Source organism: Epithele typhae (assembly GCF_022376455.1).
Source record: "Epithele typhae strain CBS 203.58 chromosome Unknown BXZ73scaffold_6, whole genome shotgun sequence".
Lineage (NCBI taxonomy): Eukaryota > Fungi > Basidiomycota > Agaricomycetes > Polyporales > Epitheliaceae > Epithele > Epithele typhae.
In genome coordinates this window covers 130,362-152,832 of record NW_025954197.1, presented here as the reverse complement: position 1 = coordinate 152,832, position 22,471 = coordinate 130,362, and the positions used below count along the sequence as shown (strand labels likewise).

General features: G+C 59.2%; 9 protein-coding genes and 1 non-coding gene across 10 annotated transcripts; 7 read left to right on the top strand and 3 right to left on the bottom strand.

The window, feature by feature from the left end:
- Window positions 1-35: 35 nt before the first annotated feature.
- BXZ73DRAFT_41670 (uncharacterized protein) lies at window positions 36-974 on the top strand (the record flags this gene model as incomplete). The annotated part of the gene is made up of 3 exons (XM_048018813.1): window positions 36-113; window positions 172-341; window positions 395-974. 3 exons carry the CDS (start codon window positions 36-38, stop codon window positions 972-974), a joined length of 828 nt encoding a protein of 275 aa, XP_047881101.1.
- Window positions 975-1,136: 162 nt separating this feature from the next.
- BXZ73DRAFT_98008 (uncharacterized protein) lies at window positions 1,137-2,151 on the top strand (the record flags this gene model as incomplete). Its single annotated transcript, XM_048027558.1, has 2 exons — window positions 1,137-1,498; window positions 1,554-2,151. 2 exons carry the CDS (start codon window positions 1,137-1,139, stop codon window positions 2,149-2,151), a joined length of 960 nt encoding a protein of 319 aa, XP_047881100.1.
- A 209-nt stretch (window positions 2,152-2,360) lies between these two features.
- Window positions 2,361-3,292, top strand: BXZ73DRAFT_98007 (uncharacterized protein; the record flags this gene model as incomplete). Its single annotated transcript, XM_048027557.1, has 4 exons — window positions 2,361-2,462; window positions 2,538-2,728; window positions 2,785-2,832; window positions 2,896-3,292. 4 exons carry the CDS (start codon window positions 2,361-2,363, stop codon window positions 3,290-3,292), a joined length of 738 nt encoding a protein of 245 aa, XP_047881099.1.
- A 292-nt stretch (window positions 3,293-3,584) lies between these two features.
- BXZ73DRAFT_88122 (uncharacterized protein) lies at window positions 3,585-5,632 on the bottom strand (the record flags this gene model as incomplete). The annotated part of the gene is made up of 8 exons (XM_048024840.1): window positions 3,585-3,702; window positions 3,773-3,946; window positions 4,046-4,547; window positions 4,646-4,709; window positions 4,763-4,873; window positions 5,109-5,242; window positions 5,309-5,443; window positions 5,500-5,632. 8 exons carry the CDS (start codon window positions 5,630-5,632, stop codon window positions 3,585-3,587), a joined length of 1,371 nt encoding a protein of 456 aa, XP_047881098.1.
- Window positions 5,633-5,894: 262 nt separating this feature from the next.
- Window positions 5,895-5,966, top strand: BXZ73DRAFT_t41. The gene has a single exon. It is a non-coding gene; the product is annotated as a tRNA-Met (tRNA).
- Window positions 5,967-6,097: 131 nt separating this feature from the next.
- BXZ73DRAFT_98005 (uncharacterized protein) lies at window positions 6,098-7,395 on the bottom strand (the record flags this gene model as incomplete). The annotated part of the gene is made up of 2 exons (XM_048027556.1): window positions 6,098-6,534; window positions 6,603-7,395. The coding sequence occupies 2 exons, from the start codon at window positions 7,393-7,395 to the stop codon at window positions 6,098-6,100; spliced, it is 1,230 nt and encodes a 409-aa protein (XP_047881097.1).
- Window positions 7,396-9,484: 2,089 nt separating this feature from the next.
- BXZ73DRAFT_41477 (RNA-binding domain-containing protein) lies at window positions 9,485-10,568 on the bottom strand (the record flags this gene model as incomplete). The annotated part of the gene is made up of 6 exons (XM_048018779.1): window positions 9,485-9,671; window positions 9,725-9,872; window positions 9,959-10,061; window positions 10,175-10,222; window positions 10,308-10,475; window positions 10,527-10,568. The coding sequence occupies 6 exons, from the start codon at window positions 10,566-10,568 to the stop codon at window positions 9,485-9,487; spliced, it is 696 nt and encodes a 231-aa protein (XP_047881096.1).
- An 887-nt stretch (window positions 10,569-11,455) lies between these two features.
- Window positions 11,456-12,297, top strand: BXZ73DRAFT_98003 (uncharacterized protein; the record flags this gene model as incomplete). The annotated part of the gene is made up of 3 exons (XM_048027555.1): window positions 11,456-11,804; window positions 11,864-12,006; window positions 12,061-12,297. 3 exons carry the CDS (start codon window positions 11,456-11,458, stop codon window positions 12,295-12,297), a joined length of 729 nt encoding a protein of 242 aa, XP_047881095.1.
- Window positions 12,298-13,544: 1,247 nt separating this feature from the next.
- Window positions 13,545-15,801, top strand: BXZ73DRAFT_88119 (HlyIII-domain-containing protein; the record flags this gene model as incomplete). The annotated part of the gene is made up of 8 exons (XM_048024839.1): window positions 13,545-13,633; window positions 14,276-14,319; window positions 14,402-14,419; window positions 14,483-14,676; window positions 14,732-14,774; window positions 14,843-14,899; window positions 15,146-15,353; window positions 15,636-15,801. 8 exons carry the CDS (start codon window positions 13,545-13,547, stop codon window positions 15,799-15,801), a joined length of 819 nt encoding a protein of 272 aa, XP_047881094.1.
- A 3,029-nt stretch (window positions 15,802-18,830) lies between these two features.
- On the top strand, window positions 18,831-22,135 carry BXZ73DRAFT_41379 (cytochrome P450; the record flags this gene model as incomplete). Its single annotated transcript, XM_048018759.1, has 9 exons — window positions 18,831-19,115; window positions 19,308-19,406; window positions 19,515-19,617; window positions 19,947-20,035; window positions 20,174-20,467; window positions 20,587-20,635; window positions 20,699-20,796; window positions 21,079-21,464; window positions 21,916-22,135. The coding sequence occupies 9 exons, from the start codon at window positions 18,831-18,833 to the stop codon at window positions 22,133-22,135; spliced, it is 1,623 nt and encodes a 540-aa protein (XP_047881093.1).
- Between the last annotated feature and the right edge of the window lie 336 nt (window positions 22,136-22,471).

The window sequence follows — 22,471 nt, the reverse complement described above, 5'->3', positions numbered from 1 at the left end:
CACGGCTACAACAGATCGGTGTCGGTGATACTGGGATGACAGAGGCTGTTGAACGGGAGGGCAAACGCAAGATAGTCAGAGACGCGTTTTACTACGACACCGTAGTTTTCCAGGTAAGAGTCGAATACTCGCGCGAAGCTAGCTACATCAATACTTATTGCGTTGTGTCAGGTGGAGAACACGCTGTTCAGACTCCCTCGGCAGAAGATCGCAAACGAGTCGGAGACGTTCCGAGAACTCCTCTCCCAGCCCGCGCAAGGGAGCTCGGACGAGGAGCCCATCAAGCTCAAGCGCGTCACCGTCGCCGATTTCCGCTCCTTTCTGGCCGTGTTGTTCCCTGCGTGAGTTCATCCTTGTGATGCAACCGTCTGTGACCCTTTTACTAACCGAAGAGGCCTCGGAACAGGGAATACAACCGACCTGTCAGCAAGTCGACGGAGGAGTGGAAGTCCGTCTTCGAGCTCGCGTCCAGGTGGCGGTTTGCGTCCATTCGAGCGGTCGCCGTCCGGGAGCTCGAGCCCAAGATCGAGGGGCAGAAGAACGCGATCGCGTGGGTGCTCCTCGCGCGGCGGTGCAACGTGCGCTCCTGGCTCGTCTACGCCCTCACCGGGCTCGTCAAGAGGGAGCAGCCGCTCGACGCGAAGGACATCGACTCGCTCGGGGTCTCGACGTTCATGGCGCTGATGAAGCTGCGCGAAGAGTACCTGAAGCTTTCGGTCGAGGCGAAGAGCAGGTCGAGGCACCGTTCGGAGCTGGAAGAGGCGCTTAAGGACGCGAGCGCGAGGATTCAGGGGAGCGTTCGTCGGCAGTTTTCGGACGAGCTGGTAAAGCTTGATAAAGCCTCTGCGGCGGGAGAGTTTGGACCTCTCGACGATGGGTTGACGAAGAGACGGAAGCGGAAAGCGGAAGGGGCTCCGGAGGCGGGGTCGAAGTCGATGAAACTGGAGCAAGAGGCGCTTTTGGTCGAGATGTGAACATGAATGCGCTATTCAGTGTTCATAATGCCCATTCAACGATTAACAATCCAGTTTCGGAAGAACGCAATGACTGACTTACGTAACATTACCTGCCGACTCCCTGGGCGCTACTCGCCAGCTGTGCATCCGCTGTCCCGCCCTTGACCTCAAAAACTCACCATGAGAAAAGCTAAGCGCGCCAAGTTAAAGGCCCGCGAGGCAGCGGATGCTAAACCGCACGAAGAACCCGGACGAGTCGTCAAAGACAATACTTTCTACTACAAAATGGTGGTGTTTCAAGCAAGTGCGCGCCGCAAGTTCGTCTGCTGTGTCAACACCGGCCATGTTTATACTGACGGGAGTGTGCAGGTGGAGAACACCCTCTTCAACCTCCCGCGGGACAAGTTCATCAGTGACTCCAGGGTGTTCCGGAGCCACCTCTCACAGCCCGCGTTCAGCTGGAGCTCCGACGACGACCCCATCCTGCTCAAGAACGTCACCGTCGCCCAGTTCCGCCCGTTCCTGCAGGTCCTCTTTCAAGGGTACTCCTCTTTCGAAAGAGAGCCGTCTTTTTTGGCCCTGCTGATCAAGTGCTAGGAACAAGAACCACCCCACCCGGCACGGCCTCAACTTAACGCGGGAAGAGTGGAGATCCGTCTTCGACCTCGCCGCCAAATGGCGCTTTGCTGCTGTCAAAAGCCGCGCAGCCGAGGAAGTGAAATCCACGCTCAACTCGTGCAGTCCCGACGACTTCGTGGCATGGGTGCTCCTCGCTCGAACACACAACGTCGGCTCGTGGCTGGTTCAAGCGCTTACGGCGCTGGTCGTCAAGAGGGAAGAACCGCTCGACGCGAAGGACGTCGGGCCGCTCGGGATCCCGACGGTCATGGAGCTCACAAAGCTCCGGGAGCAGTACTTGAAGTTGTCTGCGGGGGCGAGGCGGCGTCGATCGGAAGCGGCTGTGGAAGAGTCGTTGACCGTGGCGGGTGAAACAATCGAGAAGAGCGTCCGTGAGTTGTTCGCGCTCGAGATTGAGGGACTACGTAAAGCCACTTCTTCGGGAGAATTTGGACCTATTGATGAAGGATTTATGACGAGGCGGCCGCGGAAGAGGGATTCGGAGGCGGCTCAGCTGCCAGAGGCGGGGTCCAAGGCAAAGTCGTTGAAATGCGAGCCGGATATAGAATTAGACTAAAATGAAATGGACATGCGATGACATAACCTTTCAGACACAAATCCAGTTGACTCTTGCAAGCAAGAAGAGGCAAGAAGTCAACAAGAAGTTGCTTGAAGCTGCCGTTGATGCTCGGCCCGGAGGACGGCGCTGGCGGGCCTGGTCCAGGACGGTTGGTGCCAATTCGCACGTTCCCGGCTCAGGCTCAGCGCTCAACGTCAACGCTCACCATGCCGCGTGTCGAGCAAAAGACCGACACTCCTACGCAGTCCCGCAAGAGCACTAAACGCAAAGAGCAGCCGGTCAGAGACCCGACGTTCTACTTCGAGCATGTCACGTTTCAGGCACGTAGTCGCCGACGCGTCTCAAGCTTCCATCGCTGACGACTCTGGCTCGAAAACCTACAGGTGGAGAACACTCTATTCCTTGTCCCCCGGCGTCCATTCATCACGGAGTCCAAATTCTTCGAAGATCTGCTTTCTCAGTCTTCTTCCGACAAGACCAAGCCTTCACCGGGAAGCTCTGACGAGACACCGCTCGTACTAGCCAACGTCGCTGTCGAAGACTTTCGCTCACTCCTGAAGCAAATGGTTCTCCTGTGAGTTGTGCTCACCTTCTGCCAACGAATGGACCCGGCTCACCGGAATGGTGCAGTCCATATGGAACACCTAATCGCAAACCAATGTCCAACGACGAGTGGATGTCCGTTTTCAAATTGTCCTGCAGGTGGCACCTTCGCGACAAGAGATCGACCGCCATCCACAGAATCGCGGACCATCTGAGGAGCGAAAAGGACATTGACTTCATCTCGTGGGTGCTCATAGCACGGCAGTTCAGCGTCAGCCATTGGCTTCTGCTAGCCTACATGGGGTTGATCAAGCGGCGCAAGCCGTTGGAAGAAGGCGATCTTGAAACCCTCGGGGTCTCTACGTTCTTTGGCTTGATGAGGTTCCGGGAGGAGCGTCTCTCGAGTTATCATGATATCCAGGACGATAAATGTTCCAATCACTTCAAGGAGGAGTTTCGAGCATTGGACGAGGCTGCGAAGCTTTACTATGAGCCACCCACCCAACTGGAAGGAGGGTCGAAGAGAAAGGTAGATGCTGACGACGACGACGACGACAACGACTCACGTCGTCAATCTAAACGAATTCTACACTAGATTAGTCCATAAGATGGCCCACACCCGTCTCGTACCGTACCACCGCATCTTCATAATCGTAGACTTTACAGTGTTGGGATTCCTATATTGCACGTCCTCGCTATCCATATTGCACAAACCGAAAGGATCACAGCAGCTCCAGAGCACGATATTATAGTACTGCTGGCACACACAGATTACACTTTACAGGCTAGCGTTACTTACACCGCAAGAGTATGTACGGACATAACATGTTCAGGCATTTCCAACAAATGGGGAGGGGGATGGCAAGTCGAAGTCGCTCGTAGACAAACTATGACTTGAATATACGCAGAAGCCGACTTTCCGTGACAATACGCGTCCGACAGAGAGGACACTCGCGCGTGCTGTTCATGATCAAGTCCGAACACGCGCGGCACATGGCGAGATGTCTATGGAAGCAAGAACGCATGCCGAAAGTCAGCGTAATCGCGCAAGACTCGACGCGGTAGAAGTACGCACCCGCAGTCAACAATCGCGATATTCGCCTCCTCGTCCTGACAGATCACACACAGACCTGTGCGTTCAAGCCGCGATGCCATCGCCTGCGCGGCCGGGGGCATAGAGCTCGCCGGCGCGGACGACGGCACGCCCTTCGGTGGCGACGACGGCGGAGGCGAGGGTGCCCCCGCCGGTCTCGGGATACCGATAGGTGACGACCCTGCAGGACCCATCCCAGTCCCCGACGCCCCCGCCCCCGCCCTCACACCCTGCCCTCGCCGTGCGGCCGGTCACCCTCGTCCGCCACCTCTTCCACGCTCGGTGAATGCGCCTGTGACGGCCCCGCCCGTGCACGCTCCTGCGCCGCCCCTCCCGCTCCCGCTCCTTCGAGCCTCTTCCTCCGCGGCGCGCTCCGCCTCCTCCTCAGCCTCCTTCCGCGCCCGCTCGCGCCGCTCCTGCTCAACGAGCGTCCTGACGCGAGCGACGAGCTCGCTCTTCTCGACGACCATCCGCGCGGTGACGTGGTTCTTGAAGAGGACCTCCTTCAGCGAGCCGACGGAGAGCGCCGCGAGCTGGTCCTCGGGCATCGCCAGCAGCTCGTCGATGCTCGGGACGACGACCGGGCGCGCGGGCGACGGCGACGGCCCGCGCGGCGAGGACGCGGACGAGGAGCGCGGCGGCCGGGTTGCGGGGGGACGTGCAGGTTGTCCGGGCGCGGCTGCTGGGGCGGTGGAGGATGGTGGTTCGAGGGCGGGGGAGTGTAGAAGTGGTGAGGAGGAGGGCGGCCGTATCCTGGCTGCGGAACGAATCCGGGGGGATGTCCGGGTGGCGGGGCGTAGCGAGGGTGGGCTTGGGGCTGGGGCGCGCCTCGCGGCGGCTGGGGTGGATATCGACTCGGGCCAGAGGTTGTCCTCTGTCGCGACTGGTATTGCTGATATTGAGGGCTTGGCCGAGTTGACTGCTGGTCTCGCAAGGAGGGGGAGTCTCCGAAGAATATCGATCGCCTGACACGGCGTCCATGGCCCGCGAGAAGAAGCCCCTGGGTCGATTGTTTGTACGGTTAGGTACTGAATGCTTCCTGTAGTAGCTTTCCTTGTCGCGCAGTAAGCAACCATCAGGCCCCTGCAAATCGTGATGCAGTCAGCACAGTTTGGGACCAGGCGGGACGTTAAGCAAGTTGTTTGTGGCCCATCTCGGCCGCATTGCTTGGCTCATCAATGGTGGCATAGTCCTCATCACACGTGTATGCCTTCCAGCCAGTGGCCTGACGGTCACTATATGCGACGCATATATCCACCGTCCATACCATAGTCCCGTTTGCACGGGGCTCACGCCAGAAATATCAACAATTACTCACCCTCGCCGCAACGAGCCTATCGATAAACTCGTCCTTCTCCAAAATCCCGGCGACATCAATGTTGTACGCTTTAGCATACTTCTTCAGCTTGGCCATGGGCAGTTGCTTGAGCTGCCCTTTCCCACTCGCGGTGACTGCAAGCTTGCGACCCTTAATGCATTGTCCAGGTGGACTCTGGGGTGAACAGAACGACAACTCACTTTGAAGCATCTCTATGCAGAACGCGCACACGGGCATTGGATCGTATCCATTCGTGTTCCTCGGGTCCGACCTGTTCTCGTTCTGGCGGGGCGTGAGTGCTTGGTAGTCGGTGCACGAGTGGCAGTATGAGTACCCTGCGCCCCATGTGAGCGGGAGGCAGAAGAGCACGGGTGGAACACGGGTTGCATACCGCAGTGGTAGCACTTGCGCGATCGGGTGAAGAGGATGTTGAACTCCTTGTTGCACTTCCGACATGCGGGCTCGTTCGCGGTGTACTCGGGCGGCGGACCGCTGAGGAGCGGCATCCCTCGTCCGTCGGCCATGGGTCGGGTTGGGTGCAGTGTGGATCTGGGAGAGGACTGTTGAAGCAAAGGACGAGTAGTCGGAGTCAGTGCCAGGGAACAGCCAAGACGTAGTGCCAGACACAGTAAGCAGCCCGGCATGTAAGCAGCCTCGGCATTTCCGGGGCCTTCTAGCACTTTCCGTTCCGACTTCCGGCTTTCTCGAAATCGCGCTCTACTAAGTAATGCACAGCAGTCTGAAATTGACACATAGTATATTTGTTACAACGTTGTGTTTCTCCACAGCAACTTGACGCAGTGGAAGCGTGCAGGGCTCATAACCCTGAAGTCCCTGGATCGAAACCAGGAGTTGCTATCAACAAATTTGTGCGTGTTTTTTGCATCTCAGATATGCAATATGTATATATAAGGACCACACCACAAAGTTATAGTACGGGCAGAGACCAACATAATCCAACAGAGGTTTTGACAAAGGAATGTGAATACTCACTCGCTCAGAAGCCGCTGAGCAAGAGGTCGAAAAATAGGGACCTTCTGAACAACCAGGATCCCGCGTGCGAAGAGGAGGGGCAACTGTGCGACGACTGCGTGCTGGAAGGGCGTGAACGCACTGACAGGTCCATCGGGCTGCTGGACGGAAGCGAAGAAGACGACCACCTTGTTTAGCGCCGGGAAGCGCTCAGGTTTGAGTGCGGCGTCGACCGCGCCGAGCGCGAACCGCTCTCTCAGGAGCTCGGGCGCGGACAAGTCTACGATAAAAATCGTGAGCACTTGCAGATGCCGGGATTGGAGCGCGGAGAGCAACGCGGCACACGATGCGGCGTACTTGGGGCCAGCCTGATGGTCGTGCGCGCGGAGGAAGACATGGAGCGTGAGCTCGACGAGTGCCGTGCAGGAGGATATCTGCAGCCGCTGCCAGTGCTCTGTAACCGGATACGAATTCCTCTGGTCAGAACGGGTGCGTGAGGAGAAGAAGGCACCACAGACGCACCGTCCAGAGGATCAACCCAGGCGCCCCGCCACTCGAACTTGCGCGGTGCTGCGGCAGCGAGGGTCAGCCCGTGCAGGCTGCCGCCCTCCTTTGCGAGGATGCGTCCGATGGCGTCCAGAGCTCGCGGGGAGTCGTACTGCGCCTCGAACTTCCCGCGGGGCCAGCCCGGCGCGAGGTTGTCGCCCAGCCCGCGCAGCGCCTCCGCGAACCGGAGCGCGCGCAGGCGGCCGTCCACTGTCCATGGGGACGTCGAGGGCAGCGTGAAGCTGATGCTCGCGAACCGGAGCGGGGAGGGGACGTGCAGCGCGTCCGTGGTGGGAGGGTCGAAGTTATCCCAGGAACAGCGCACATCAAGTTCGCTCCCATGGAAAAGGGAGAGGATGTGGAGGAGGGCGTGGATGGAGCCACCGGGACCGTAGGTGCTCCGCCGGACTGTGAGGGAGTTTAAGGGAAGGGGGTGGCCAGGACGAGTGGGATCTGCAGTATGGAATTTCGGTTCTGCAGACCATGGTGGAGAAGTTGGGGAGTCGAGGAACCGAAAGTCGTTTATGGAGAGATGCCTGAGCTTCGGAAGGTGTGCGACCATACGCCCCACAGCGGCCTCATCGATGCTTGCGAGAATCTCCCCTCTTTCGCCGTCGAAGGGAATACGTTCTTGTATGCCATAGAGGGAGAGACTGTACGTGTCTGTAGTGGAAAGAGAGAACTTTTCGAGGAAGTCGATGACCTCGTAGATGGAGTGGACAGAATGGAAAACCAGAACACCTCTCTGGAAGGCTATGAGGTAATTCATGGTGATCGCGCGGAGACATCTGCAGGTAAGTGTGCATCGGCGCACTGTTTTGTAGTCGTTGCGGATGTAGGTGACAATCTCATGCCTCAGCTCCGACGGGAGGGCGCAGAAGGGGCAGTGCCTGTGCTGCGAACTGGACGAGTGGCTGTTTGGGATGTCTTCAAGATCGGACACGGGTCGGAAGATATTCCGATAGGAAGAGCGGCGAGTAGTAGGACGAGACAGTATGTCGCGGATGTGAATGATGGACATAGCTGAATTTCGACGCCGCACGATGGTGGTGGTGGAGAGTCAAGGAAGCAGGCGTCTAATCCTACTTGGAAGCGGCCGGACGCGTAACCAACGCATAACAATAGTCACAGTCAGAGTGGGCGATTACGAGACAATTCTCAGACGATCATTGACACCATCGTAGTGGTCCAAGCGCCACTCTATGACTCAGCGGCTGTCCATTTACTTGAGAGTGAAGGAGGCGTTTTTTGGGGCAACCTTCGCACAAAGACCGTGTCAAGGACTCGAGCACATAGGCAAGCCCGACCACACCAAGAACATACAAATTGGGGCTGGCGGGTTACCGCCGATTGCAGGACACATTTGTGCACCTCGAAAGACAGAATCTGAACCTAGGCTACAGAAACAAACACGTACAGACGATGTTGTAGCTATGTCAAATCAGCTTGACACATTGTCCCGTTTCCGTTGTTTGTGCTTTCGGGAGTCTTCTGCGTCGTCCTTAAACCTCTTTCGGATGAACACCACGATGTTGGATTCGGCGCGGGTGCAGCCGCACGAGCGCGACAGCGTGGGCGGGGTGCGTCTCGGGAAAGTCGCGCCACATCAGCACCCGGACGATGCCGCGCCATAGGCGGTCGAAACACCACTGGGTGGCGACCTTGAAGGCGGCAACGCACTCGTTTGTGGTGGGACACCGGGCCTACTCGACTTTGGGACCGAAGCGTCTGGGGGTGGACTTCGTTAGCATAGTGTTCTCGGTACTAGTACTCTGGGGGAAGGATGCGCGCTCACGGGGTAAGAGGAATCTTCAAAAGTCGTCCTCGTCGACGCCTTCGAGAACCAGCGGGCAATCGTCGGACATCGGCGCAAGGGGCACGTCGACAGTGATGACGGGCAATCATGTCCTTGAGGACCTCATAACTGGTGCGAGATTTTGAATAACTGCGTACCAACCTGCACGAAAGCGTGGTAGATGAAAATATGTGGTCAACGGCATTCAGGGCGATATGGATTGCGGGGACGAAGAGGCGGGAATGGAGCACCAGACAGAGTAGGTTGAGAACGAGTTCAAGCTTTATGTAGTTGACGGGTGCCGCATCGGAATAGAGCCTGACTTAAGGTAGACAGAGACTCTGTGTTGGATTCTCGATGCCTCAAAAGGGGCTAGGCAACTCCCAAGACATTCGAGTTGACCAGGATCGCGTGTTACAGTGCATCATCCTGATTCACCATGGCATGCCTAGCGGTGTTCGTCCTCCACCACGTTCGTACCCCATCACTGGCTATTGATAGGCCAAACAACGCCGATTGAAGTACAAACTATAGCATTTCAGTCTGTGCGCCACGAACCCGAACCAACATATCGGCCGGATGGAACCTCGCTAAGCCACTTGACGTCAGAAGCGAGTGCAAACTTTACTTCGGCCTCTACTCACCAACACGCCTTCGGGTGGCATTCGATCCACTCAATCGTGCAGAGCAGCACCATGGAATATTGAGAAACAGTAGACCTTGCCTAGAGAATGAACTCCAGATATACGCAAGATATCGGTGCACAACGCGTACCTGCGGAAGTATCAACCGGTTCTTTCAAAAAATACATATCCAAGAGGCGATCGGGTTCATCTTCGAGCAGTCTACGTCTCATGTCCACAAAGCTTGATCAATAGTTGACACGGAGAGTACTCTAACGTCAACGAATGAGTCAATCATCTTCACAGCGGCGTTACTATCGAGCAACACTTACAAGCACAGAAACATATACGGAAAGAAATACGGTACGAGGAGGACAATTTCAAGTCACGGATCAAGGTCGCTTCGAGCTGCTGCTTCGACCTTCGCTCAAGAGGCCATTTCAAGCCATATCCACGTCACCTTCACCTCCGCCAGCTTTTGCTGGTGCTGCGATAGGCTTGATATCGTCATTCATGAACGCGTCCAGCTCCTTGTCCAGCTCATCTGCCGTCTTCGGCTTTTCCCGCTTGGGAGCGCGTGTGGTGGGTCCGCGAGTCTTCGTTCGCATAGGACCAACGCTTCCTTGCCTGATGCACGTTTCAGAGCCGGGGTTACGCAAACAGAGGTGTAATACACTCACGTAGCTGGCGGTCTGGGTTTGGTTTCGGCCTTCGTGAGACGTTCAATAAGAGGTGGCTTCTCGATGCGGTTGAGCAGCGAGGTCGTGTTCGTCGCGTTCCGAACAGGCTTGGGCGCACTTGTGTCGTACACGACCGACATGGGTTGGTCTACCGGGGAAAGGGACAAAAGGCTCTGCATGAGCATATGGCGAGTCTCGAAAGAGAGAGGAGGGCAACGACGGAAAGGACATTACTTTTGCAAAGAATCCCATCAAACTGCTTCTTGGCTCGCGTCGCCTCCAAAGGGGTCTCGAAGGTGACAACCGCGACTCCCGAGGAACGCCCGCTGCGGTCGTACTGTTCAGTTACCGCGCAGTGAAAGGTGTTGCGAAGTATGTGAATGCAGTGCGAAACAAGTCGGATCGGTGTCTCGTTTCTCAGGTGGATTCGGTGGATGCGGAGCTTCGTACCCTGATTTGTGGCTCACGTATGAGCGTGCCAATTTGACCGAAGATTGACTGAGAGGGTATTCGTGAGTCACCGAGGGTGTTTGCAACGACGAAAGGGAGGGAAATATCAAGGAACAGGAAGAAATGCGCATACAGTGAGGTCTTTTGGTGTCACTTCATAATGGAGATTTGAGACGATGATTCTTGTGTTTGTTACACCTCCCGGTCCCTTAGAAACGGCGTTCTGAACCGCGCGCGGAACGCCGGGTGCCTTGTCGTGCAGCCATTGGCCGTCAGACCCTGCAGGGTGAGGGGCGGGGCGCTAGCGTGCGCTTTAGGAGTTGTATGATCTATTTGGAGCGAGCTGGCTTACAGTGTAAGGCTTCTTCGCGCGGTTTGCAGTCTGTGGAGCCATGGAAAGGAGTGCGAGTACGACAAGGGGAACAAGGGGCAAGGAGGACGGGGCGGACGGAAACTGGGCAGGGGCAAGGTGGCGGCGCGAGGACAAGTTGCGGCGTCCTAGGCTTCGGACACTAAGCGCCCTAATTGAAGCGGCGACGCGCCGACATCGTATCTTTTGTTGTATTCATTCAGGTCTCTCGGAGGGCCCCACCGAGTACACTCAGACGGTATATTTTAAAAAACCCCTATAGTGTCTTTGGAGAGCTTCTCATCTGGCTCATAGTCAAGGCGCTCTATCAGTTGTAAGTATCAGCATACCTTTGCCGACTCCGATACAATTTCCATTTCTCAGTACATGCAGCCGTAGGCGAACATCAAACAAAGCTCGTACCACAGCATTATTATGTCAAAAGAGGCGGTTCTCAACTTCGGAAACCCTTCGATTGGTCTTCAATGGTCTAGGATACGCTTAGACCGTAATTGGCCGAGAAAAAAGGCTGATTGAACACTTGTCGAGGACAAACAAGTCCTCAATGTCCCAGCGAGGTCAACAATAACGAGTTTACAGTGTGGGTAAGTGCGCCTTGTTTGAGGTTACCGATCATCAGTTGGCGGCAAACTCGCATCTCTGCAGCATCACGTGCGGGGCGCCTCTGGGGGCGGAGTTCGAAAGCATGCCTAAAACGCACTCAAGGTTCATTTCCTCTTTCCTCAACGTCGACAACGACAAGCACTCGAGGAACGTCCTCCGCCCTTCCTACTCCCCATCACTATCGCTGCGCAACCCTACCGCAGCCCTTCACCACCACATTTGACTATCGACGCTGCTTGTCGTTCGCCCGGCCCAAACGCTTCAACTATACGTCCTCTCTCATCCCCACGTCTCGTGACATCCCAGTAATGGCTTCCATCCGTGCGTTCGCTGTTTTCTGTGATGAGCCTGAGTCTCTCTCCGCCGATGTGGAGGGCAACTCCCCACCAACCACCACGATCTCCATCCCACCTCCCTCTGGTCCTCTTCTCGTCTACCAACCCGACAAGGAGAACATGGATCCCAGCACGGGCTCTCGCGTCCTTCCGGATCACGATTCCTGCAAGAAAAGGAAAACCGCTCTTTCTGTGAAGACTCAACCCGTCTCCCCCAGCAAGAAGCCACGTCCGCTAGCCGAGAAGCCTCTCAAGAAGGCGGCTTCCAAAATTCGCTCCGCGGAGAAGAAGCCCAAGCGGTCTTCATCCACTACCAAGCGCAGTAGCTCCAGCCGCACCCGCCGGAACCATCGCTTCCACGTCTCGCCGAGGAACGTGAAGACGCCCATCCCGTCGACCAGGTGGTCATCGATGCTAAGTGCAAAGAGTTGACGGTTCTTCCTCTGGCGGACATTTCCGAAGCATACGAGCAGGTCGCTTCCCAGGAGGATGCAGTTGGAGATGCGGAAAAGGCCGCTGAAAAGGTATGTCTTGTTTACATTACCCACGACACCGTCTCACCACGGGCATCATTGCAGGCTGTTACTGCTGTCCTCCCTGACAAGACGGAGAGAGCTTCCACTCCGCCTCCATCTTCCCAGGCCGATGCCACCCCATCTCCAGTGAATGACACCCGCGTTCTGGGCTCCTTCTCGACTCCCGAGCGCAAACGCATCTACTCCGCATTCACATTCTCTTCCCCATCTGCGGCCAGCGAACGCTATGCTACCTCCCGCGCTTCCACCGTTGAGCGCTTCTCGGATGTGGCTCTTTGAGACCCCCCATCGATATCCACCCCTCACCACACAGCCTCTGAGATGCCGCCATCTACAGCGCTTCATCCTGCGTAACAAGACATTCGTCTAACCACTCCCTGGTCTCCGCTCATCCTACGGCCTCCCACTCATATTCATCCTATCTCCGACAACACGGGTTTTCTCCGGTCCGGGTGTTCCAGGCATGGCACCCCTCGCTCATCACGGTATTCACGCGCTTTATGGTCATTGATGACTGAACGCATCTCGAGGACTTCCAGTCTAACGGACCCAATCTGCATCACGACGTGAGAGTGCGTCTGTACTTCTATACCGCATGCAATATCTCCCGCATTTTGCATCTACCAGCATCGTCTCAACTTCTCTTCGCATTGTACATATCGGCTGTTCTTCCCCGCGTTTTCTATTATTGCGCTGTCGTCCTCATAAATACCTCCTTCCTCCAATCTCCCTGTCGCTAACTTCCTTCAGCGTTCTCCACCGCAGCCCTGTTCCTTGCGTTACCTTTTCTGTCGCCTCATGTTTGTATCTTCTGGCCCCAAGCTAGCGCTGTCCCTCATCCACGCAATGGTTGTGCACCGTCATACTTCGCTTTGTCCTCCTCGCATCGTCGCATGGCATCCCCCCTCTTCCGCCGTTTGGACTACACATGGACTGTGTGTCGCATGTAGTTGCATTGCTATCGAATACTTGCATAATCATGGCTTTGTCTTCCCTGGTGTGCGTCTGCCTTCGGGCTCTCTCAGCCACCAAATGACTGGTGCGGTCCTCCCAGCGACGTCATCAAACCCCAGCCCCATTTATAGGGTTATCGCAAAAAGGGACGGCGATAGGCGCCAGCGCTTGCTGTGCGTGGGGAGCCCCAGAAAGGCTTCCCCAGTGCCACGCCCTACGCATCCGTCCATGCACGATGATATGGACAAACTTCTCTTCCAACGGCTACCTCCTCGATGTCCGGTCTGGATGCCACGTCTCTCCGCGCGCGCAAGCCGCATGATACGAGTGATGTGAGTAGTCTGATGTCTAGCGCGGCCTCGCCTCTCCGATGCCATTGTTCCTTGACGGAATAGAAGGCGCCAACCGGTATTGGCACCGAGAGCTACGGCGTACGCGTCGGATGCTCGCAGAGGCCGCCACGAGGAATCCTCTGACAATTTCCGCCAATACAGGAAAGCACGGCGCACAGAGACGGCCTCGGCGACGTCCTGCATTCGAAGACGAACACCGTCCAGACACCAAGTCGGGGCATGCAAGGGAAGCCGCGGCTGACGCTCACCTGGGACGAAATAGCGGAATGGCAGAGAGACAACGAATATATCCTGACGGGATATAGAAGGTGCGTCAGCGTGGCCGTGTGGATGTGTATGCGGCGGAGGGAGGCATAAGTTCCCCGAGTCCCCTTTAGTCCGTCTGCGCGCGAGGACTGTGGTGCAGAATGCCTGGCGGATGCGTCTTCTGGCGTTGGCGGCGTGAACCTCTTGGTGCGGTGGCTATATGCGTTCCTTCGCACCATTGTTTTGCACCCGTCTCCACCGTGGCCTCGTCACTCGTCACCGTCTCTCTTTTCCTCTCGGGGAATGGTGCAGACGGGCGGGTACTGCCGTAATCGGCTGCATGTATACGCCTATGTTACAACACATGCAGCACTAGATGCATGGTGTCCACCCAGGTGACAAGTACAAGTAAGCTCCGGAGCCTTGACGAACAGACGATGGGGCTCCGCTGACTCTTGGACTCGCCCGCTGGGGTCGGCGCAGCGATGGCGTGCGGTTTTAATTTCGTGAGCGTTCGGGAGGCACTGCATGATCGGTCCAGGGGAGGAGGACGCTGGCATGGTGATATGCCTCCTTTCCTCGTGGTTCGTGCTTCTGCGCATCGCCGCGGAACAACGCGCAGCACCGAGCACAAGGACTCTCTTTTCTTCATGCCTGCTCGCCTTTTCATTTTGCCATACTCACGGATGCTGTTACCGTGACAGGGCTACTGCAAGCTGGCGGGCATGCACGGTCTCGGTTTTTGGATGTACGTGCCTAAGGCTGCATCAGCTGCATGCCGATGTGCTGATAAGACTGACGCTCGTTGCGCGCGGGTTCGGCCCCGCTAGACTTGCACAACGAGACAGGTGTGTTCTCGTTCATTTCGGACTCGGAGGCAGCTTGGTGGCGTATGCTTACGTCACTGCTAGTCAACATCCACACCCATCTCGGAGGGGCCGTACTCTTCGTGACTTTCCTCTTCACCTTCCAACAGGTCTACTTCGTGCACTACGAGTCTACCACATGGGCCGATATCACAGTGTTCACGATATTCTTGTGCTCGGCTATTTTTTGCCTCACAGGTAGCGCCTTCTTCCACACCTTCAGCGCGCATTCGCACCCCGTACGTATGCTTCTTGCGTCACCGGCCCCAGGTATGCATGGTGACACCTTTTCAGGTCGCCTCTCGATGCAATGCCCTGGATTACGCAGGAATCGTCGGTCTGTGATTCCTAAAATTCGCCGGTGTGCACTGGACTCATTTCTTGCACTGCCCGGTTGTCCACCAGTCCTCACCGTCGGGTCGTTCTTTCCTTCCATATACTACGCCTTTTTCTGCGAACCTCGTTACCAAAAGTTCTATTGACATGCATATGCGTGGCTGGCTGTGGTGAGTTGCCTGGACCCAGCATCCGCGTCTTCGATCGTCCCCCCTGGAGTCTCCCTGCGTGGGATCCACGCTCTGTGTGGCACAGTTCCTTTCCCTGGTGTCGTGCATGGAGCACTGGTTGCGCTCATTTTCAGCCTTTTCCGCACCTGTCGGCTATTGTTCATCACCGACTGACGGATATTCTCCCTTTCGCATCACGCAGGGGCTGCATACATCGTGCTCAACCCGGAATATCGCAAGCCCACTCGCCGCGGCGCACGGACGCGTGTCTTCATCCTCCTAGGCTTGTGTGGTGTCATTCCCACTCTGCATGGCCTTCTCGTGCACGGATACCACACGCTGTGCGTGGAGATGGGATTCAACTACCTTCTCCTGTCTGGCGGGTGTTATATTTTCGGCGCCCTATTGTAGTGAGTCATTCGTATATTCTCGGTGATTAGTCCGCGGCTGACTGAGGTCTTCACTTCCGTCAATTATCGTGCCGTGTCCCCCTATTCACGCCCGGACGTCGTGCCGTTCTGCTGGACCTTTGCTCCTGCGAAACTCCTCACCCTACTCGCCTCCGACGTCAAATTTCCACGCGTTGCCACCCGCACCGCTGGTGTGCGGATCCCAACCCGTCTGTGCCTTGAATCTGTCCCCTCGGAAATGACTCCGGGTCCGCCTCCATCGCAAATTACACCCCCCTACAGTGCGAATCGAATCCCGGAACGGTTCTCGCCTGGGACATTCGACTTCTTCTTTTCGTCCCACCAAATCTTCCACTGTTTCGTCGTCGCCGCGGCGCTGGCTCACTACGCATCCATTCTCACTGCATTCGACCACTGGCACCACAGGGTTACAGGATGTCCGGCATGAGCCTGACTCCGGAGGATCATCACCCAGGGTCCTCGCGCTTCACCGGAGCTTTATATGATGCGGGGCAAACCATCATCTCCGAAATCCCCCGAAGACGCTCGTGGGGAGATACGTAGACTGTGGGCGGGGAATTAGAAGACTTGCGAATAGAGATGAGGCGGCTAGTCATCGTGCTGTGCGGCGGCCCTAGATCTCGTCGAGTCTCGACTGCGCCCAGGGGGCGTATCCTCAGGAGTGAAGACGGCAACATCGCGTGCGAACAGGCTTCAAGGACCGCGAACCCAAGCCGCGGAAGCTCCATTCCCATCACGCCCAAGACGACGCCGTGCAGCCACTCATCATTGGCGGCTGCGTACCGAACCGTTCCGGCTGGAGACGGCCCATATACCTGGACCGGGTGGATTCGCCACGGCGAGATGTGCACTGGTGAGCACCGCGTCTGGTGGTGGTCTGTGCGACTCTTGTTTCGCGGTGACATGAACTGGGCTCCATCCCGGCCGAGATGCCCCCCCGGCGCCATCGTTCGCTCGCTATGCGGCGCGTCCAGAAGTGCCCTCAGTATCAGTCTGTCGAGCTCCGCCGTGACGTGGGACCGGGAGAGGAGCGGGTTAAGAGGCACCATCGTCTCAGCCCGGTGCGCAGGACGCAGGACGCGCAGGGTCGCCCACACGTCTCTCGCTCGTAAGTCATCATCATTCAATATCGACGAATTGGTGCCCAATGATGCTCGCGGTCGTGTCCGGGTGGGCGTCCTTGCTCGCACGGTGGCTCTTAGGCGTGCTTCAGGCAGGCCCATCTCCTAGGGCGTCACCGTTTCAGCCGCGCCTCGGCCGCGCCACGCTCTCTGCGGGTGTGCGCTGCGGCCAAGCGAGGATGGGGGCCTCTCGCTGTTCTCCGCGTTCATTTCCTGGCACCACTCGCGTGTGTGCCCGCGGCGGGTCCGACTGTGGCCCCGCGCAGGTGCGCTCAGCCGCGGGGTGTATTATAAATTTCCCGCTATATTCGCCCTCATAAATATTCCCGTTTCCATCGCACCAAGCCGCGCACGTCCTGCACGCTGCACGCATGGCTCGCCCACTCAGGGGGTGGACCGCTCGACGCGGACGTGCAGACATGGACCGGGCTGTACTGGGATAACATCGAGCGCGCCGGTCGCCGTGATCGGGGTCTTGGTGTACGCCACGCCCACGTGCGGTTTGCCTCCATCGCTTCTTGCGCGCCCACCTGGTCCGCTCGCAAGCAGTTCGAATGCTCATCTGGGGTGGCATATGGCGGGCGCGCAGGGGTAATGGCAAGGTTTGTTTGGCGATGCATCCGTGGGCCCATGCGGAGACGGAGGTGCCTTCGCACCTTCGCGTGCGGTGTCTTGTTGAGCCTAGACGAATAACAGCGTCGGCGTTGACGGGCAGAAGGTGTGGAGGCAGTCCCCTCGAACTGGCCTTCCATTTAGCTCTACACACCACCGCCCTCGTGCGTGCGTGCGTGCGGGACCGGGACGACGCATGTCCGCGGGCGGGCGGGCGGAGGTCACAGACGGTGCATTGATCCAGGAATAGCAAGGTTACGTTCGGGCGCGGAGGCGCGGGTTTCTTGTGCCGGACATAGAACTCGCTCAGACCCCCTCACGCGCATGCGGCCGCACGCACGGATTCTCCCATCCTTCCTCAAATCCGAATTCAAATCGGATCGTGACAGGTTCGTTTTGTCGCACCCCCTTGCACCCCCTGGTTCGGGCTCGTGAAGCTTCGCGCGAGCCCGGCACGCCCCGCGCACGCGTTGAGCCAGTGTCAAAGTCGACAGGAAGCCCTCGCGCCGTCCGCGTGCGCAGGCCGAGGGCAGAGCGTGCGCTCCGGGGGTGGTCGCTCGCTCGCGATCAGGCAGCGAAACTAGCCTCCGGCTCCCGGCGACCAGCCCGCGGCGCCGCGGGCCCTGGCGGGTTCCCGGAGGGTGCGCGAGCACCTTCGAGCACTGGCCATGCGGCGAAAGGGGCGTGTAGACCCAGGCACAGCGCCGCGCGTCGTGAAGTGGGAACGGTGCCTATCTGGGCCTCGTGGCCACCACATACGGCCGTCGCTCATCGCACAGCTGCCTGCGCGAGGAGTGAGAGGAGACGCGGATGGTGGGCGCTGCAGCGGATCGGCAGGGGCGCCGTGCGCGGGCGGCGGAGGCGGAGGCGGGGACATTCGCGTGGCCGCGCGGATGAGGCGAGCCAAGCCAAATCCGAGCGGGTTTGTGGGCGGCTGGAGGCCGTTGGACCCACCGCGAGAGGACGTCGCCGCCCCGAGAGATCAGATCGGCGTGGCGGCCCCGGTAGCTGCGCTCCTTGCGCGCGCGTGGAAGTCGTTGCCGGCCGGGTCCGTACGTGCGACGGCCTCGCAGCGCGCTCGGCGTGTGTTCGCGCGCGTCACGAGCAGCGCTGGTGGGACCGGTGCGGGTGCGGGTGCAGGTGCGGGTGCGAGGGCTCGGAATCAGTGGACCAGGTCAGCGGTCGTTCGACTGGGTTCCGAGCCAGAGCATGGCAATCAATGGCTCCGCACGCTATCTCGCGATGCTCACGATATGGGCGAGTCGCGAAATACAAGACAACGCGCACCAAACGCCTTTTCCCCGACGCACCAGCCTTGCCACACCGCCCCGGCCTCTCCACGCGACGCCCAGCCACCAGGCCCCCCAACCACGAGCGCGAGAGTCGACGCAAGAGAGCCGAGCCGTTTTCGACCCTGCCAGCCTCCGCGGCCCATCTCGCGTCGCAGCTCGCATCTCGCTCCCGCTCGCTCGCACCCTGCCACCCTGCAGGGGTCTACCTCGCCACCAGGACGACGCACCGGCACGGCTGCCCTCCGTATTGTTTGCGCCTGTCCAGCGAGGCCCGCTCACGAAATCCAGAGGGGTGATCGCTCGCGGTGGATCGCGCGGTTCCCTTGCGCGTCCTCCCCTCGTCCGTGCAGGTCCATAAAACCGCGCCCTCTCCTCTCCTCCAAGCCTTCCATGCACCCATCACGAACCCGGCTACGACCATCCCACGGAACATGTACCCCCTCGGCTTCCTCCCCTTCTTCTGCGCGCTCGTCCCCTACCCCGTCGCGATTGCCGCCGCGCTCACCATCCCCGTCCTCGTCCTCGTCCTCTGGGCGTACGCCGTCATCCCCCGACGATATGCCGCCTGCGCCGCCCCAGACGCGCACACGGCGCCGGTCCACCTCCCCGGGACGTCGGTGACGCACATTCTGCCGTTCTTCCACCGCCGATTCGACTTCCTCAACGACGGCTTCCGTCTCGCCGGCCAGGCCGTGTACCAGTTCCGGCTCCTCCGTGTACGTCGTTCTCCCCCTCACCTGCGCTGTCGCCGTCGCCGCCACTGCCCTGCCTCGCGTCTGCGTGCACGCACCCAGGCGCCATGCTGCATGCGGCGCGTGCTCGGACGCGATTCGCGTCGGGGGCCGGCGGCTGCGCGGGGCCGCCTCTGGACAAGCTCGGCTAATCGCGCTCGCGCTCGTCATCGACAGACGCCGGTCATCGTCCTCTCCGGCGAGGACGCCCGCCGGGACTTCTTCCAGGCGAGGGACCTCGACCTCAACGCAGGCTTCCGCTTTCTCTCGGGCGCGGTGAGTGCGCCCCCCGCCCCCGCCTCGTCCCACTTCCTCCTCCGCCGCTCTGCCAATCACGATTGATGGGCGAGTCGGAGCGCGTGCTCATCTTTCTTTCCGTCACAGATCCCGATGGTCCCTGGCGTCACGTCCGACCTCGAGTCTCGCCGGATCAGCCTCATCCATCGGCGTCTCACTGCGTCGCAGTCCAGCGACCGCCTCGCACGTCGTGAGTCTCTTTCATCTGTCGTCGCCAATGGCCAAGCGAGCGCGGCGTGGGCCGCGGTGTTTATCCGTCACATGCTCGTGCGTGCGAGCAGGGATTCCCGGTACCCGCTTCGGGCCGGGCCCGCATAGATTTCTTTGCAATGTTGCTCGCCTCATCTCTCCGTCCTGCTCGACTCTCGGTCCCGTCGCCCCGGCGATCGTGGATGGCCCGAGTCGTTTGCGGCCACGCTGCACACGCGTGATGGTCCCCTGCAGCCCGAGCATTCGGGCTGCCGTACGTCATGGTCGTGCCTCTTGCCACGGAATCGGACTGACCACTCCTGCGCGCAGTCATCCCTCAAATTCTAGAGGATTCTCGGCAGACCATCAGCGCATGGGGTTGCTCCGGGTCCATCGACCCGTTTGAACGCATATCCGAGGTACGTACCCGCTCCGTCCCAAACTTGGCTCGTCCCCACGCGCCCGCTTACGCCCGCTTCCGTTCCCGCTGTTACGCTCGCCGCCCTTGCCAATGCATGCGCACACAACTTGTGCTCACCCCTGGACACGCACCCCAGGTCCTCTTCCAGACAACGGTCCGGTGTCTCGCGTTCACTGAGCTTGCAGACGACCGCGCGGCCGTCATGCACCTCAAGACGCTCTACGACACCCTCGACACCGCGACGACTCCCGCGACAGTGCTCCTGCCATGGCTCCCGGGGCCAAGCATGCTTCGCCGACTGGTGGCGACAAAGCGGATCTACGACATCATCAGTCGCACACTCGACGCCCGCACTGCCAGTGGCGTCGCGCGTGATGACACGCCACAAATGCTCATCGACGCCGGGGACGAGCGGCTGGTAATCATTGGGGTGAGTGCTCCTCTGCTCTCTATCTCCTCGCTGGCGCCGAGTCGCACGGCTCGGAGAAGACGCGGCGCCAGTCGGGGACTTACAGTGGGAACGGGCGATCTGACTGATTAGCACCACAGTTCATTATGGGTTTGCTCGTCGCCGGGGCGCGCTCGACAGGCACAACAGGTACGTCTGCGCGCTGTGCATACGTCGTGGTATCGGCGCACTAATCGCCGCTTTGCGTCCTAGCATCATGGCTCGTCACGTTCCTCAGTGGACATCCATACTGGCGCGAGAAAGCCGCCGAGGAGGTGCGGCGGCTCATCGCGGTGCACGCCACCGCGCCGGTGTCCCATGCCCATACAACTCCAACGGAGTCTGCCGCCGCGCGCGCGACTCGGATTGCCTCCGACCACCCCTTCACCCCGGACGCCGCACTGTCACATCCCAACTCCGCCCCCGCCCCCGCCCCGATCTCGCAACCCCCTCTGGCTCCCAGCTCGCCGCCGCAGTATCGCCAGCCAAGTTCCGGCTCTGGCCCTGCGCCGGCACCACCTTCTTCACGACCGTCAACGTCCGCTCCCGCCGCACACCCTCCAGCCGCTCCCGACTCCAACGCGAACATGAAGACCAATCCCCCGCCGCTGTCGGATTTGAGCACGACGCTCGCGAGCGTCCCGCTGGCCGCCTGGGAAACTGAGACGCCGGTGCTCGACGCGCTCGTACGCGAGACCCTGCGGGTGGCAGAGCCGCACGTCGCGATGCGGCAATACATCCCGTCTTCCTCGTCCTCACGGTCGCCGTCCCCGGCACGCGCAGGGGAGAAGGCGAGGCCGCAGGTTCAGCCGCTCTACATCGGGGGCAAGGTCGTGCCCCCGGGCGCGTTCGTGATGTACCCGTTCGCGGACGTGCACCTCGACGAGAACGTGTACGCGGACCCGTGGCGGTGGGACCCCAGCCGTGCGGAGACCGGCAGCAAGGCGCCGTACGCGTATGTCGGCATGGGTGCAGGTGCGTTTCGGTTGTTTTCTTTTTGGGTTTTGTTTTGCGCCGGTCGTGCTTGAGGGGTGTTTTGGCCCGTCACATCCCACCCATCATCACCCCTCTTCACTCCTTGGCACGGCGTGGGACAGGTGTGCCTGTGTTTCGTTGTGGAGGAGAGACGATGGGAAGGGGTGATGCTCGCGCAGGTGTATGCATGCTTGCGGAGGTGCTTGCGGCCGGAGTGCCCAGTGCGGCGCGCACAGGTCACCGGGCGCGGCCCGCTCCTGCTCTGCCCTTCGCACCAGCCGGCGGCTCGGAGGGCTCTCCCTAACACTGGGTCGCGCTGCCGGCCCCCTCCGTCTTCCTTACTTCCCTCTCAAACGCCCCCGCATTCCTCTGCCCTCTTCTTTTCTCGTTTGGTTCCGCATTTAACTTGTGCTTCCCATGCTGACCAACGCCTTTTTTCCGCGCTGAACAGGAAGCACCGTCTGCCTCGGAAAACGCCTCGCGACCCTCGAGCTCAAGCTCGTTGCCGCGCTCCTCGTCCTGGGCTGCGGCGAGTTCCGCGCGGTCGATGGCAATGGCATGCCGCTCGCGGAGCTGCCTCGTCCCAACTGGAACGACATCCTCACCTGTCGGCCGGCGAAGGGCGCGGTGTTTGTGCGCTTCGACCGCGCGCGGGACGGCGCGGCGGCGCGTTAGACGGAGGTCTAGGCCCCAGGGTGGGTAAGTTATGACGTTTGTGCGCACGGGAATAACTTATCCGCTCGTGAATTGGACTTCTTCCCTCGTGCCCGTTCCTTTTTATGATTTTTATGTGACGCTGCTTCGGGGCGACTGCGGCTATGATCTTTCGATACGAACAACGGCTATGTATGTGTATTCTATATCACCCTCATCTAGACTTCCGGCTTGGCTATGTATTGGTCATCGTCGCGCACTTGCACTTTTTGTAGTTACCAACACGCAGTAGTATAGGCAGTAGCCGGGCTGGCATTGAGGCCCGAGAAATAGAGATTGTTGAGCAGGATTCGAACT